Source organism: Lepidochelys kempii, chromosome 15, assembly GCF_965140265.1.
Source record: "Lepidochelys kempii isolate rLepKem1 chromosome 15, rLepKem1.hap2, whole genome shotgun sequence".
In the NCBI taxonomy this organism is placed as follows: domain Eukaryota; kingdom Metazoa; phylum Chordata; order Testudines; family Cheloniidae; genus Lepidochelys; species Lepidochelys kempii.
Window position 1 is genome coordinate 15450714 of NC_133270.1, and position 17610 is coordinate 15468323.

The following is a 17610-nucleotide window of genomic DNA, read 5'->3' on the forward strand; positions in this document are numbered from 1 at the left end:
GGATACAAAATAATGAATGATATAGAGAAGATTTATCTGGGAACTTCTATTTATTCTTTCTCCCAGTATAGGAACAGGTGGACATCAATGAAATTAGAAAGTGGTAAATTCAAAACTCATAAAAGGAAATACTGTTGCACATAATGCACAGTCAGACTGGAATTCCTTGCTTCAAGAAATCATTGAGGCAAGAGTTTAGCGGGAATTTTTTTTAAAGGATTAGACATTTTTATAGATAACTAGCTATTGCTGTTGTAAGAGTAAATATTAAAAAGAGAGATTTGGAAGGGATATAAGTCCTCAAACTTTGGGGAGTAACCCAATCTCTAATTATTGGCAATAACTCTCCCTCGGGGCAGATTATCACATTACTGCCTGCTGCAGAGTTTCTTCCTCTGAAGCAGCTGATACTGGTCACTGTTGGAGGTAAGGTACTGGAATACATGGGCCACTGGTCTGATCCAGCATGGTAACTCCTATGCTCCACATTTGCAGGGAAAGCTTCACAATCACCACTGGCAAGTATCTTACAATAGGTGACAACTGGATGCTATAAGTGGATGAAAGAAATGGAGAGGAGGACAGGTGAGGGGCAAGGTAACGGTAAAACAACCATATCTTAGCACAGTAAACATTAGTTATGGCTTGTCACCTACCTACCCATTGTCAGCTAGTACTGTTTTGTCCAGACAAATCCAGCGTAGAAGAAATCTTTTCCGCAAAGGTGCCTAAGTTGTCTTTTTGGCAAAGACCCTGACTACTCCGGAGGAAGGGGAGGAATCTTCTACTGAGTCGTATATTCCTTCTTCCTCTTAATTTTGTAGAACCATTGGATGCCTTAAGGCAAAAGACTGCCCTAACTTTCAGATCTGAGCTCTCTGGGGAAAGCAGAGAGGCATGCCCAGAATTTGACAGTTGAGACCAACTACCCTAATGCTTCAAGAGGCAGGTCTCTTCCAACTCAGTCTGACTGTGACACCTTGTGCAGTTATGGGGGATGCCTGACAAACCCTGCTGGGGGAGTAGTAAGCCCCACTACCTGCCTAAAATCACAGTAGTTTTGGAGCTTGGAAGAGGGGTGAGAAGGGCCTGGTCACTCTCTCTTAAACTCCAGGTCAGAATTCAGGAGGGTAACTGAGTCAGGGTTAAACCAGGAGCAAAGTGTGAATACTTGTTTCTCCCCTCCCTCCCCAAATCAGAGGATACTCTGTTCTTGATCACTTTCCTCAGCTTCTGGTACTTCTTTGTAGGGTAGGCTGCCTGTCTGGGGAGGAGGGCTTTTCTTTTGGGCATGTTCCTGACTTTTGAGGTTGAAAGTTGTATGGGACAAGCGGGGCCAGATTAGACTACCACAGAAGGGACCAGATCTGCTTTGCAGTTACTTTGAAGCTCTGTGTGCTACAGCTTTCCTTTGCTGCCATCATTGCAGCCAAAGTTCCTGTTTCACCCTGAGATAGCAGAAGATGGGTAGATTGCTGAATACCCAAAGACTAGCAATCTTCTGTGGGGTAGAGCTACCAGTGTAGTGAGAAACCTTGGCCCCGGTTGGGCTCCGTGTAGGATAAGAGTTAAAATAAATCTTTGGCCCTTATCTTATTAAAATGTAAATACTTCAAGTAGTGCATGGTAATTTGTATTTGTAGTAATGCAAAATTGCACAAAGACAAATGTTTGAATTAATAGATATGCTCAGGAGGGCCTATGGAATGTGCATTCATGTTTGTGCTGGCTCAGTATTGAAAACTTTACTGCTGCAGGGCAGAAAATCTTACATACTTCATGATTGTATGATTAAAAGCGAACTTTTTTTCTCCTTAAACACACTTTCATTTTGGAATGCATCCGATGAAGTGAGCTGTAGCTCACGAAAGCTTATGCTCAAATAAATTTGTTAGTCTCTAAGGTGCCACAAGTCCTCCTTTTCTTTTTGTGAATACAGACTAACACGGCTGCTACTCTGAAAACTTTCATTTTAGAAATTCAAAAAATATAATCACTTCTGTTAAAAAAAAGTATGGGGCTTAAACGTAGTCTGAATTTTAAGTGCTCTCATGCTTCTAGTGTTTACTTCTCCAGCAAGTGCTAGTAAATATTCAGTATACGTTTTTCACTGGAATTAAAAAATCCGGTTTATATACTATTGGCTTTCAGTAACCTGTGTGGAGGATGGTGGAAGGGGGAGCTGCAATAATTACACACATCAATAGATGATTCAGATATGCTGAATTATAATTTTTTTGATTTTGTATCCTCTGGAAGAAATGTAAAATTATGTGAGATGTGTGTTCCTGTGGTTATGTAATATGTATATGTAATTGGACTAACTGGAGCCTCAAGCCTGAGATTTTTTAGAAGCTAGTACTCTTCAATGGCTCCGTTTTCAGAGTTATTGATTAGCCTATTAGTATTTCCACGTGGTATGCCTAGATATCAGTTTCAAAGAGGAAGAAGCAGAACTGTATCAAATAACCAATGCTCCAGTTCTAGAATATTTTTGTTTTTATACTTTCATATTTGCAATAAAAACATCAGCTTTGGTGGTGCTCTGTTGCTCTGGAGAAGTGACTGGTGCTAATACTAAATATACTATATTAAAAGTTTCTAGTTAATACTAGACTGCTAATGTTTTTATCTTTAGTCAGTTTTATTTTTGCTCTATAGTTACACAATTAATCCTGTTTCACAGGTGCTGAGCGCCTGTTGCTCTTCTTGAAGCTAATGAACTGTGAGTGCTTGACACCTTTGAAAATTTATGCTCCAGATATATTTATGAAATAGTATTGAAAGTTTTTGCATTAATCTGGAAACAAATGTAAATATCTAAAGGTGAACTTTAAACTTGCTTCTCTAAATATGAATTTACCAACTTTTCTCTGCTGCTATCTGTTCGTCTCTTCCCTGTCCTTTCCCAACAGCTTTATATAAGCAATGGATAAAAAAAGAATTTATTATGAAAACACTTTCTCTCTCACAACAATTCCTTTTACTTTTTAAATCTAAACAGGGTAGATTAATGTTAACTGTATAGTTTAGCATTAGTCAATTTCTTTCTGAATGCAAAACTACAGTATTTAATTTCAAATTTCACAAAGGAGCTTAAAGGACAGCTTACTAGCTATCTCTAAAAATAACCTATTAAAGTTTTTAAAATGCAAACTTAAGTGAACACTGTGTGGCTGATGTCTACAAACTGAAGTCCATTTAAATGAGACAAGTTTATCTTAAATCCAAACATTTTCAGACATTCCTTTCTTCTAAAGCAGACACTGATTCTATAAAGCAATGCTTATAAAAATGGTTTAAGTAATATAATCCTTCACACTGAAGTTTTATCTTCAAAGTTGATATGAACAGGTGGGAAATTAACATTAATTAACATTAGACATTTAGGGATGTGGACAAAAAAGCACATTCAGTGATATAATGAAACTTTATTCAATTTTATATAGAAAGTTTGCAAATACTCTTTCAGAAGTGTGAAATATTTTTTTCCATGACACTTTTGTCATCTTCCATTCATTACTCTCTGAGGAGGAAATATGTATACAGACAAATAATAAAAACTAGCTCCTTTTATAATAAATAAAATATTTTGAATAAGTGTAAAAGGCTGACAAATCTAAATTAAAAATTTTGAGTAACTTTTGTAGCAAATCCATGAAACAACTCTGTGTGGTACCATGGGTAGAATACAGTATTATTTTTTTTCTTACAAGCAGAGTCTTAAGTTTAATCTTTTTACAGTGAAAGTTGGCCTAAATGTCAGTGTTGCAGAGATACCTAGGATTGAGTTAAATGAAGACTGAATCAAAAGGATAAATGTATTTGTAAAAGATCAGTTTCCATTTTTCCCAAGAATGGCTTGACCCGCTGGAATTATTTTCAGTTTTCCTATCATAGTTATTAGCAGTGTCATTCTATATTTCAGTGGGTTTCTTATCACTGGACATGCCCTTGGAGTCTTGTTGCCAAGGTAGCACTAGGCTACAGATAAAACAGATCTTGCTCTAAACTCCCAATCAGCTGTTTGTTTAGTTTTCTGTATAATTATTTAAATAAATGACAGGCTGATTGGGAGTTTAGAACAGTGTGTGTCACCTGTAGCTTTGTAGATTGTGTGTATATAACTTCTTAACTATCCGGGCTGCAAAACTCTCTGTGTGGGGTGAATATTCTTCCCACACCGTCTTCCCTAAGGATCCAAGCTGGGCTGAAAGGCAAGGTGAGGTGAAGAAGCTGGGGAAGGAGGACTGAGGGTGCTGACAGACTAGGCAGTTTATCTCTGGTTGTGGGAGGAAACAACCTTCTGTATGGGTGAGACCACTGCCAGGAATTGGCTTCCTTCCCAGTGGCAGCTGCAACGTGCTCTCACTTGTTCCAGTTCTGCTCCATAAGAAACACGTGAGGAGTAGAAATGGTGGGTGAACATGCTGCCACTGCTGGTGGTGGAAGGAGCTAAGTTTTAGTAGTAGGCCCATCCTACTTGAGCAGGAGTTAATGAGGAATGGGGTACATGTCAGAGGCCCAGCTTAGTAGTGAGGATGCGTTCTGTCAGCCCCGCATGTGGAGCTGTGTATGCTTTTGCGCAGTACATTGTCAGAGGGGTGCCCTAAGGCTAGGCTTTTAAAAAAAAAAAAAAGTTAAAGGTTGTAAAAGGTGAAAAGTCTGTTTTAAAAAATGGCATTATAAAACTACTTGGGTTATAAATATTACTTGTCTAACTGAAACTTGCTTCTTCAACTGAGATCAATATAGATTAGATATTTGCAAAATACTTAATACTCACCTTTTAAAAAAGATTCTAATATTAAGGAATGTAGTGTTAAATATATAAAGGTATTCAAATCCAACCAGAGCTGGAAATTGGAATAACATTGTGTATAAAATTAGGAACATTGTTCAGTAGTTGCAAAATATCTGTATTTAAAATTATCATGATACAGTTAAAGAGCACTCACAGCCATATGCTTGCATCAACTTGTAAAGCTGAACATTAACAGGAAAAAAAGGTTTGTTTATCTGTCATCTTTGAATGTGTTTAAAGAATTAATAACTAGGTTCATTGAAACTATGAATAACACATACAAACCATTACAGGAAGAAGGTTTGCACTACATGTAATGAAGATGAACTCTATTCCAGTTTACTAACAATGATAAACTATCTTAAGAACTCAAGGGTATAGACTAGCAGTTTTCACCTGAGAATCCCCAAAAAACTTTGAACACTTATTATTGTTCACAGAACCCTTGTGAGAATTGGTATGCTAAATATTGCCCCCATTTTGCAGGTAGGCATCCTAGTTTTTCCTGTGATGAAAGCTAGTGGTGGTCTACAAGTTCTCTTCTTCAAAAGGCAGTCACAGTAAATCTAGTCTGGAGAAAATGTAAACAGTTGATGATGATGGTGGTTTCTCACTGAAGAAGTGAGCTGCTGTATGGAATTTTTTTGTCAATTTAATTAATACTTGTAGACTGTCATTTCTGAAGATGATGATCCTTATCCACTAAAATAGACAGCATGGGCATCATCAGCATAAGCTTCTTCACCAATTTGTGCCTAAGTAATGATCTGAGAGAGGAATGAGGTAGTTGTGGTAAGGGGTAGAGACCATCTTAAGAACTGAGGAGATGTTTCAGTCCTTGGCCTATTTTCTGAGACTCCCAACAAGAATTCCAACTATGGTAATTTTGTAATGTTTATGCTAGTCCACTGTGCAATGGACGGAGACCACCATCTTATTTCGCAGTAGGTATCCATTTTTACTTGAGCCAACCCAAGCTGTGTTTGAATCAGTTTAGAGGTGAAAGTGGCCAGGTGTTCAATCCAATGCCCCAAGATAGAGCTTTGTTTACTAGTATTAAGTTAATAACTTAAGTTGCAAGCTCCTTAAAGTAGGGACTCTGTCTTCTATTGTATATGCTGACAAATAAGCTGTTGGTGAAAACATTAAGGGACTGGAAAATCCATGTACCTATTTCAACAATTTTAATATTAAAGTCCTTCATTGTCTTAGAATACATGTCTAGTAAAGAGGCTCTGGTATGTTCCTGTGTAAGTTCTGTTACTCTTTGTTTTGCAATAATCACTCAAAGGGGACACATTTCTGTGTGAGAGACGTAGTATTAACTTGGCATTCAACAGATTCTCTGTGTAGCTACATTATTCACATTACTACCAATATGCTGCAGAGGCAAATGTGCACCCACTCGTACAACTAGAGTAGCGTTATCACTCAGGTTGCCAATGTAAGAAAAAAATAAAAATAAAAAAATCCTGCTACACTGAATTGCACAGGGATGAAACAAAGTTTGAGACAATGTAACTGCTCACAAGTCAGTTTCCTTTATCACTAGCTTCCACTACATTTGTGCTTTTGTGAGCTTACACAGGCTTTGTGGCAATAACAGAAATGAATACTTAGTAATTACATTAGTGTGATGAGATCCTTTGATCTGAAGGGAGAAAAATGACTATATGCAAGATGTACACTAAAGAGGAAACTGATTACATCTATACCACATATACCCTGCTTTTTCCACCCTGCCTTCATACAGTACAAGGTAGTACTGTCTGAAAGGCAGAACTGTATTTTTACTTTTTTTTTTTTTTTTTAAATCTAATCTAAACTTCTTGCCCAACTTGCTAGGAAAATTTTCAAGAAATGTAAATGAAATTATTGAACTACAACATATCAAAATTTGATATTTTGAATTGATAAAAATTAGTGATTCTGTGAAAGGAAAGAAGGAATTTCTGCTTTCTGGGAGAATAAATATCGTTATCCCACAAATAACTGACTTTGTATTCATTTGAAAAAGCAAAAACATCAGTACTGTTTTTTAAAGCTTGAGAGTGAAACGTGTGTTTCATAAATAGAAAGTGTTGTTATATATTTAAGCAACATCAATTGCCTAATACTGGTCATGAAATATTCGTAAAACAACTTGCTTCCTCTTTCTCTGTCACATATCTGCCATCCATGAGCTGTGAAATAAGCGTAGGCTCTTTATTGAGAGAGAACAAATACAGAGGGGGAAGTAGGTGGTCTGTGTACAGTGATGAAATGAACCAGCCTAAGATTTCTTCTGTTCATTCCTAAATAGGCTCATTCAGTCTTCAAAATTTTTGGTTCAGTCTGATGTATTCACACAAGAGGGCTGAATTAAGGTTGTACTGGTAATGGTAACCTAAACTGAATATCTTGTAAGTGCTTGATTTTTGCAAACATAATGTTCATTTCATGTAGTGTTTTATATGCAATAGTACTGTAGTGTCTGAAATGTGTCGTCTCGTCCCCCCCGCCCTCCTTTCCAAGTAATCTCTCTTGGGGTAGGAGAGTGGTTCAAATAGCCAGCCATTTTCAGGAATTCCTTTTGAGGTCCTTTTTCCTGAGCATCTCCTCTATGTAGCTCTACTCTACCTGATCAAAAGATATTCAGGCCTCTCAGCAGAGTGGGCCTACTGATGAGAACCACAAGGAACTTTCTGATTGTTTGTTTATGAAAAATTTGTTGTGCCTATTGATTGGGTGGTCTAAATTTTAGCAGCTCTCTCTGATGTAACACAACTTGTTTAACCCCTCATTGTTTTAATTGGAATTAAAAACAAAACAAAAAACCCTACTGTGTAACCATTTCTGTTTGTCTTAGGGATTTCAGAGGTTTTTACAAAATTAATTTTTGACCAAATTATGAGTTAACTGTCCCCCTTGATTACACATTTTCTTCACACAAAAATAACTGTAATAAGACACTTCTGTTTTTTGTCATTTTTTATAATAGGAGCATAGAAAGCATCCTGATGTTCGTAAACGTATATCTTTTTGCAACGTAATATAAAACTGGGTTTTAGAAAATAATGGAAGTTTCACTGAGACTTCTTGTTTGCCATCTCAATACATAAAGCATAATTTGTAGACATTAGGCACTTTAAAAAGGAATACAGACACTCTATATAGATACATCTCCAAATGAAGCTACATGCTCTCAAAAGCTCAGGCTGGTGTATTTACATCACTTTACCTGTTTAGAAACATAAGTCACTGAACACATTACGGGGGTTCTCTGATTCATGCTCTGGCTCTCTATTGAATGAAGTCCAAGAACTTTTTCCTCTTACTCAGAGCCTTGTTTGGGATTGTATCTTTCTGCGTGTGAAAACATCTCTCTCCTACAATCAAGACCTTCCATGACAGCTGCATTTCACTGGAACAGTGAAAATTTTGATCAGTGAAAGAGGCTTGTGAGTGTGGGAGATATTTTTTTATAGAAGTTGGACCTATGTTGTAAAACTCGTAACTGCTTCAAGAGAGAATTGCCATAGGCCTTTCCGTGTTCAGAACTAAATGCAAACCTCAACTCTTTGACAGACCTTTCTTTCAGTAAGGTCTTTATGCTCACAAAATAAAATAACCCTAACCCTACTTTTCTTACAGGCTGATAAGAAAGAAAGATACTTCCTGGTGTTGATTATAATTTTAAATACATGGGAATAATTCAGATACTCTGTAAAAGCAGCAAGGACTCTTTGCCACTTTTACAGATCCAAACTAACACGGCTACCCCTCTGATATCAGATATTCTGGTGAGAGAACCCAGATTTATCTAACAGTTGCTGCAATACAACCAAGTATTTGTTGAAAAATTAAAATGCATGTCATATTGACCATCATACACTTCATGAATGTAAAAGGGATGTGCAGTCCCTAGATTCTGCAGAATTCTTATTCTTACTTTGTGGACTAAGTGGATTTAATATTCTGTGCAATTTAATGTTGTGAATTTCTCTTCCAGTTCTGCCTATGATAACATCAACAAAGTTCGAGTAGCTATAAAGAAAATCAGCCCTTTTGAGCACCAGACGTATTGCCAGAGAACTCTGAGAGAGATCAAAATCCTCCTGCGCTTCAGACATGAGAATATTATTGGAATTAATGACATTATCAGAGCTCCAACTATTGAGCAAATGAAAGATGTGTATCCTTTAAAGGTGTAAGATAATGATGGATTGCACTTTTTTCTCTTTGATAGTTCTGGTTCTCTGCTTTACATGTTGAGGCAGTTACACTTTATTTTTCATTCATCCTTCATCATGCTATTAAATTGTGATAAGAATTTACCTGCTGTGCTCTGGTAAACTGAAAGGAAAGCTTTGTCACATTAGTAAAACTTGAGTTCTGTTTGCAATCTGTAATGACGTTATTACCAATATATATATCTCATCCTACAACCAATATAAAAATAGTTAAATATCTTCTTCAAGTTGACTTATTTATTCCAGTCTGTAGTGTTAGTGTGCCTCTGGCCAGTTTAGAGTATTTCAGAAAATGTCAAAATATCCAGCATTGCATTTTATATTTGATACTACACAGTAAGAAGTCTTCAAATAGTCTCTGGTTTCATTCCTAAGGGGAACACCAGCTTTTACATGAACAGGTCCAAAAATAGTGTTCCGATGGTTTTCCTTTAAATCCTAGATCAAGAGATTCTGGCATTGCCATCTGTCTTTATTTTATCTAGCCACTTTATCTTAAAACTAGATTGAATGGTTCAACCCTTATTGATCCTAAAATAAAGCCTAGTACCTCTGGAACAGAAATGGCAGAGTAGCTGTATACTTTGTGGTGGGGAAAGTCCCCTGAGTCCCCTGCCTTAAATGATCTAGACTGTTTCAAAGGTGAGCTGAAAGGATAAGTCTGCAAAAATTCAGCTGTACTTGCTGTATATGAAAAATTCTGCATCTGTTCACAGGCAGTTAAATGTACTTGATATGTGCAACTGGATTTTGTTGTTTATACCCAGTTTGCCTCCCCTTGGAAAATTTGGCTTAATAATGTGTTTAGTATGAGGTGAAGCCAAAGTTGGAAGACTTATACATCAGTATAAAGTGTCTTCAGTTCTCCTCTAAGCAGTATAGAATGACAGTACTTTGAGTGCAGGTAGTGTTCCATCTGGGTCTGAGAATTCAAAGGGATATGTTGATTTAGGGAAAGAAAACTAATTATTGCTATTTGATTTACCTTGACCTTGTGTTTGTTGTAACACAAAGGCCAGTTTTTTGCACTGGGATTATGTGGTTCTGATCTACAAATCCAGATATTTCTCTCTAAGAGGTACCTTAAGGGGGGATGAACTGGGAGCAGGTGAGATGCAATTCAGGTTGGGATGGAAGAATCTGCCTTGAAAATGCAGTACTAGGTGTAAAAGATGTGGTGTTTGATTGATTGATCCAGCATGACAAATATACAATACAAGAGGGAATTTGGTTTCTGGACATGAGAAGCCTAGGTCAGAAATTGGTATCTTCTAAGCTTTATTTCTTTGACATTTATTTAATACTGAATACAAACGTCTTTTTTTCCTCATAGTTTTATCACCTGTTAAACTATAGTATTCACTTTTTGCCAGAGAGAAGAATCCTCTGAAGACATACAGTTTCTCATGTTCAGAGCCAAATAAAATAAACTTCTTATATGAAGGAGTTTTATTATGATTAGCTGACACATTATATACCAGTTTCTTAATCCTGTAACAACAGAATCATTGAACAGATTGATCTGAACCAAATCTTAAAATCGAAAATTTCCAAATTGTTTTGTGATTGTTAAAGTGAAAATAAAGGAAACCGTGAGACAAAATTTGTGGCTTGGCAGTAATTTTAAATTCTGAAATTAAAAATGAGTAGTTCATATAGCACGTTACATGGATATCTAAAATGAGGTTATGGATTTGTTTGCTGCCTTACATCCAGTGGCTTACAGATACATTGTGCAAGATCTCATGGAAACAGATCTTTACAAGCTCTTAAAGACTCAACACCTCAGCAACGACCACATTTGTTATTTCCTTTACCAGATCCTGAGAGGGTTAAAATATATTCATTCAGCCAATGTGCTGCATCGTGACCTCAAACCCTCCAACTTGCTGCTTAACACCACTTGTGATCTCAAGGTTAGTTGGAACCTTCTTGCAAATTAGTCATTTTTCAGCCAAATTAAACTCCCTTGTACAATGACTTAATACAGTCGTTCTCATCCAAGGGTCTGAGTCCCCCTGGGGCACCGTGAGCAGATTTCAGAGGGTCTGCCAACACGTTCAGCGCGAGACTCTTTAGGGCCCAGGACAGAAAGCTGAAGTCCTCCTGCGCAGGACTGCACCCTGGGGCTGAAGCAGAAGTTTCAGCAACTTAGCTTAGTGGTGCTCTTTGTGGTGTGGGGCCCCAGGCAGTTGCCCTGCTTGTTACTCCCTAATGCTGGCCCTGGCTTCTATATGCAGAAAAAAAATTGTGACACAGCGGGTTTGTGGAGTTTTTATAGCATGTTGTGGGGGCCTCAGAAAGAAAAAGATTGAGAACCCCTGACTTAATAAACTACTTGCTGTAGTCATGAAACTTTTGTGGTGAATAATGTGAGCTTTTCTTGATAACATTGCTAAACCAGCTTTTGTTAAAGACCAGTCTTTGTAAACTAGTGCAAGACTTGGTTTCTGCGTAATAGATTGTAACTTTCTCACCTGTGAATCGACTATCCTTTCCATAAACACATTCATTTTACTTTCAAGTAACCCCTATTAATTAGTGTAATCTTAAATGTGTCCTGTAGTATACAGACAGAGATGCACTGATTTGTTTTTTCTCACTTCCCCTTAAAATTATCAAATGAAAACTGTGACAGCCACTTTCATAGATTCATAGATATTTAGGTCAGAAGGGACCATTATGATCATCTAGTCTGACCTCCTGCACAATGCAGGCCACAGAATTTCACCCACCACTCCTAAAAAAAGACCTCACACCTATATCTGTGCTATTGAAGTCCTCAATTTGTAGAACCACAAGTAATAACTATATATTTAAGGCCAAAAAACTGTTGCCACCTTGAGGCAGATTTTTGACTCTCCCACTAACTTCCTAAGGAACTCTTTTTTTGGCACCTGAAACTCTCATGAGTAGTCTATGCCTAGAAAATAACTTCTCGGAAAGAGTTTAATTTAAAATGCCCTTTCCATCAAGAATTATGGGAGTATAGAAAAAATTAAGCCTCTATTTTGATGTTAAACTGTCGGTCTAATGTTACAAGCTCTGCTCCACCTAATTAAGCTTTCTTTTGAAAATGTCTCTAGCTGTCTTATAAAGGCAGTCTTCAAAATATAAGCCCAATAACTAGGCTTGTAACTTTGTCACAACTAGTTTTAGGAAAAATCATTCTGCCATTCAGCTGTGTACTTGCTCATCCCAAACACTGGTTACTGGAGTGCTTACCTTGAGTTCTTGCTTTTGTTGGCCGGCCCCTCCCAGTCCCATAATGCATGGGAGGCAAGTGATACTGGAATATTGGTCCTATGCCCGTGTCTTCTGACCCCCTGCTCTGGGGTTTCAGCAGCCCTTGGAGGCACCTTCTCCTTTAAGGAAGGTAACAGGCATTGGTAAAAATCTTCAGCCTCTTATAAGGTAGAGGTTGGCAGCAGTAGAAGAGTCCGTGTGTATGCGTATATCCTCAAGGGATAACAGGTGCCATTTTGACCCTAGAAAGAAAGTCACAGAAAAGAAAATCGAGAGGCATGAGCCAAGAGAAATACATGGAATGTGACTTTTGTGAGCACTAATCCTATTTATTCCCAGTGGTACTTCAGGCACTACAGGACTATTTAACTATGTTATGTGCTTTCCAAACACCGAAGACAGTCCAGCTCCAAAGAGCATGCTTCTGAACTAGAAGGGTGCTTTGATGTTTACAGTTACTATGTATATGGTTGAACAACGGGGCCATGAAAGAAAACAACTATTTGGCAGCAGACTAGCATGATCATGGGCATGACTGTTGGACAGTTTGACCCTTGGCCTATTTGTGTCTTTATATCTAAACATCTGTAAAATGATGGATTTAAATCATGGATAAAATGAAATAGAATAATTTTATATTTTAAAAAATCAAACTTTTTTAGAGGAACAGTTCCCTCTAGGGTGGAGGGTATAAGACATATAAGGTATCCCCTTTGGAGATAGCAGTGTTTGGATATTTTTGAATAGCGAAAGGAGGGAGAGACATCTTTAGTAGCTTCTCTCGGGAACTGGGGTTCTAACAATGTGAAATGAAGCTTTTAGAGCAGTTACCATTTCTTCAGGTTATGCTAGCAAAGTAACTTCATTGAGCCCTTAAATATGGTTTAACTCATGCCATTGAACTTAACTGCGGCTTTTTTCTCTTGGAGACAATCCTATTTATTTATACTGTTTGCTCAAGCATCTTACCAAAGGCTCTCTAATCGATGAAAGTGAGACTTTCAATTGCTGCAACCATTCTTTTTTCCTATCAACTTTTTTACTTGAAAAACTCCTTTCTGTTTTTACTGCTGAGAACTTAGGGTCTGTATTGTGGTGCCACAATGCGTAATTTAATTTGTTTTTTGTAACTGACCATATGTGATTCTCCTGACATACTTTACTATTTACTTCCAAATGTCACCAGCCTATTACAAACATTTGATATAATCCTAAAAGGAGAATTTTGTAGGTGAATACATTTAGAATTACATTTTAAAAAATCTAAATTGTCAAGAATCTGCCTCCATCAGAAAATGGAAAAGCAGAATAAAGGATAGAAGAAATACTCTTAGGATTATTGTTGACACTTTGCATCTGGTGAGGGAGATGTTTCTCCTTGATGAGGCCTCCTGAGTTTCTACATGATACTACATAATCTATTTTTGACTACAAGATATAAAGTAAGGAATTGCCATTTCCTTTTCTTGAATTCACAATTAAGTATACAGCATGATTATCCCTTTATAACAATTCTAGGGAAAAATCCCACTTCATTGTCTATATTTATCTTTATTTCATTATCCTACACGTTCTGTATCTTGGTAGTTTATCTGGGAGGAAATATTCTACCCATAGCCATAGTGGTTTTCTGATGGAGAGAAAGTTCCTCTGTGATAAACTTCTTGTGTAGACTGTTCCATTTTGTAAACTGTTCCTCATGAAGGAGAAGTGAAAGCTTACTCATGTGGCTGAATCTCAAGTCACTCAATGAGCCAGCCACTTGCCCAGTGAGATAATAGACATTAGCAGTTGGCCAGTTTCCCAGAGAACTGTCTGTCTCTAAATTTTCCATTTTCTTCCATATTCTCTTACAAAAACAAAAAGTGGCCCTTTCCCTTTTTTTTCTTCTCCTCCCCTGCCTTGGAAAAGGGAAGAAGTCTGTAGCAAGCACCATCCTTTTCAAAATGTGCCTGGAATGACCTCCCCCATTCCTAAGGCTTGCCAGTCCCTCCATCAGCTAGAGCTCAACTTTCTACAGTGTCTTCACCAGAGGATAGACAAAAGCGATCTCCCGCTTTCTGCTGAATTTGCCAGTCTGGATAAGAATTGCTTCCCATTGTTGTGATCTAGGTGTGTCCAATACTTAATATGTCTTGAAAGAGGTACGAGGGCTCAAGCAATCTTTTTTTTCATCACTGATGTGGCAAGCCCAAAGGTGCCAAGGCTGTGAAATGCCAAGCCTAGAGGTACTGGGGCTTAGCCCTGGCACAAATTAAGCACTGGGTGTGTCTGCCCAAAGGGTTGATCATCTTTTTACAGCTTTTCTCTTCCTCAGCAGTCTACATTCTCCCCAGTCTACCACTATCTCATGGCTCAGTAGTATCCCTCTGTTGCATTGACTGCATTGTGGTGGCAGTAGTTTCTTAAAAGAGAAGTACTGAACTGTGCAGGGGAAGTAGTAGCAGTGTGCAGTAGATAGATCATAGAAAACCATTAATGAGCAGGAAGTGGTTCTGCTGATATCCAACTATTCTCTCTCTCCCAACCCAGCTACAAGATAAGAATAGGCCTGCACCTAAAATTCAGGAATTAGTCAATTTCTGTTCTATTTATGGCTTTTCTACAGACTTGTTGTGTGACTTGAGCAAGTAATATTGAACATCTGTGCCTTGATTTCCTCATCTTCAAAATGGGGATACTTGCCTATCTCATACAAAAGTTATGAAGCTTAACTCAATTTTTATAAAGCATTTTGAAATCTTTTAATGACCGGGCAGCATGTGAATGCAAAATATTCATAATTTCTTTGTTTAGATTAGTTAAATTATGTTTTTAATCTATATATTTTTCTAGATATGGAGAAAACAAATTTACATGTTAAATTTACCCTATCATTGCATGGCTTACAGCTTTACAATGGCTTGAGGGAAGATAGTTTGGGTAGTAACCAAGGTGAATTATAACACTAAAATTTGTATTTCTAATACTGTTTTTTTAAATTTAAAACCAGATTTGCGACTTTGGACTGGCTCGTGTCGCAGATCCAGATCATGATCACACAGGGTTCCTGACAGAATATGTAGCCACGCGTTGGTACAGAGCACCTGAAATTATGTTGAATTCTAAGGTAAGGACTGTAGATGGACCAACAAGAAAAGTATGCTATAAGATAGCCTAGATTTGTATTACAGTAGAGTTCCCTTTAAATCATATCGTTCATGTCATTGCTGGCTACTGAGCAACTTAAATAGTGGTTAAGATGTCTTCACCAAGAAGACTGCCAGAACCAATAGAAGATTTTAAATGTAAGGGGTTTGACTTGGTTGTTCGTGCAGGCTAGTAAACGCCTGCATGAATGTATACAGTACTGCTTTATATATGAAGTGCTTATATTCTATGTAGTTCAGTACACATTTTTTCTAGTTTTCCAAGAGAGAAGGTGAGAGTTTGTTAGAATTTTGGTATATCAGCAGCAAGGCCGTAGGACTTCAGTTCCTTTTTGTTTTAAGTTTGAAAACCAAATATTTCAAATGATCACTTGCTCCTTTTACCCTTTTTACTGCTAGTCGAGGTTTCGCAGAATTGTGTTAGCATGTGTCAGAGAGAACTTCAATTTAATAACAAGAGGATTACCAGATTCCAATTTAAATATGCATATAGCACTTTTTCTTGGACATATTACATTCCTCATGGAATTTAATTGCTTAGCACATTAGTTACTTTACTCTGTAGACAGAACCATGTTAAGTGTAACCAGGCTTTGATATGTTTATCTGACACGGTTACAGCTAACATGATTCAATATGTCTGTGCAGGAGGACTTTTCCTGGCACAACTATGTATCAACCATGGTGTACTGCCCACACCTCCTATGCTGCACAGCCATGTTTGTAACAGTGCAATCTGGGTAAGTCTGGGCTACCTCTTGTCCCATCTGCTTGTGCCAGAGGCAGAGGGTTGTAGGTGGTCTTCCACATTTTTGTGGTGTCTTCCTAAGCAGACACCTGAGAGTTAGCTCTAACTAACCTGGTTAGGTCCTATATACACAGCAGAAGAAACATAACAGAAGCTTTCTAGAGCATGGAAATCTGTCAAGATCACTAGCAAAGTAAACACATGGTACACTTCCCTCGTGGCTCACAGCAGAAGTGAAGTAGCGATGTGTGAGTGGAACCAGTTCAGTGCCCTTCCCCCATGAGCTGAGGAGACCATGTCCCATATTATCTCTCCTGCACCAGTCCTAGCAGCCATCAAAGGCTGGTATTTCAAAACCCAAAATTCTCCAAGTGACTCATAGAAGCAGGTAGTTCAACTGTAGCACAGCTTCAGAACAGCTGGATCCTTGCCGCTCACCCTGCTGATATCAGCACCTCACAGGACACTTCAAGGCACAATAGCTGTCTGATTATCTGTTGCCATATCCTCCCAATTTCCTCTTGCCTCTCACACCTCACCCTCCTAAAAGCCTGCTAATTAATTTTTAAATGGTGTAAGACATCTCACATGATTTCTTTACAAAATTCTATATACCCAAAACATTTATACATGTTTGTGTGTATATATGTAAATATACTATGGCGCTTATCCAGATATACGCTCTAAAGTAACCAGGTAAACTTATTTTTGTAACTTTTGTCCTTCCTTATTCTTTTTACCAACTCACATCCCAAAGGCTTGTTACTCTGAGTATTTTGTGGCCTAATACTTTGATTGTAGAAGCTTGGGGAAAGGACCGTGTGTGTGTATTTGAAGTATGCAACATGCTTCTGGGCACTGTGGTTCTTACATTTCGATACGTAGTTGTGTAAGTTACTTACAATTGTGGTAGTATCAAACTTGGTATGATCTACTGATACAAGGTGTTCTATGACAGCTAAACATTATTAAAATCTATTATGTAGACAGGCCCTGAAATCAGAGAATTCACAAAAATACACTCACAGTTCTCAAACTGAATTGGCAACAGCTACAACTAAATTATTAGAACAAGAATAATTATATAACAGTATGATGTCTTAAGCATGACTCATCTAAATCACTAAATTACACTGGTACCCTATCTTTCAAAACCACAGTACTTTAGCACATATAACCTGTTACTGTGTTAATTATACAATGAAATATCAAAAGGGCTTCTTTTCTCCTCCCCCTCAGGGTTATACCAAGTCTATTGATATCTGGTCTGTAGGATGTATTCTGGCAGAGATGCTCTCCAACAGACCCATCTTTCCAGGAAAACATTACCTTGATCAGCTGAACCATATCCTTGGTAAGCTTTTTATAAAAAGTAGTTTCTGTTTCCACAGTTGTCTCTTACCTCATTGGTGGATCCCTACCAACAATACC

At 37.7% G+C, this 17610-nt stretch overlaps 1 protein-coding gene and 1 long non-coding RNA gene across 3 annotated transcripts in view; one reads left to right on the forward strand and one right to left on the reverse strand.

Moving 5' to 3' along the window:
* The window catches only part of LOC140898837 (uncharacterized), a 78482-nt gene that overhangs the window by 26608 nt on the left and 34264 nt on the right, over positions 1-17610 (reverse strand). The window contains exon 2 of the long non-coding RNA XR_012155121.1: positions 12262-12524. This is a non-coding gene — a long non-coding RNA (uncharacterized lncRNA). The remainder of the gene's footprint in view (positions 1-12261; positions 12525-17610) is intronic.
* Positions 1-17610, forward strand: part of MAPK1 (mitogen-activated protein kinase 1) — a 48484-nt gene that overhangs the window by 18339 nt on the left and 12535 nt on the right. For both annotated transcript variants that reach the window (XM_073313322.1, XM_073313321.1), the window contains exons 2-5: positions 8796-8978; positions 10763-10952; positions 15275-15391; positions 17419-17533. In XM_073313322.1, coding sequence (XP_073169423.1) covers positions 8796-8978; positions 10763-10952; positions 15275-15391; positions 17419-17533 — 605 coding nt within the window. The remainder of the gene's footprint in view (positions 1-8795; positions 8979-10762; positions 10953-15274; positions 15392-17418; positions 17534-17610) is intronic.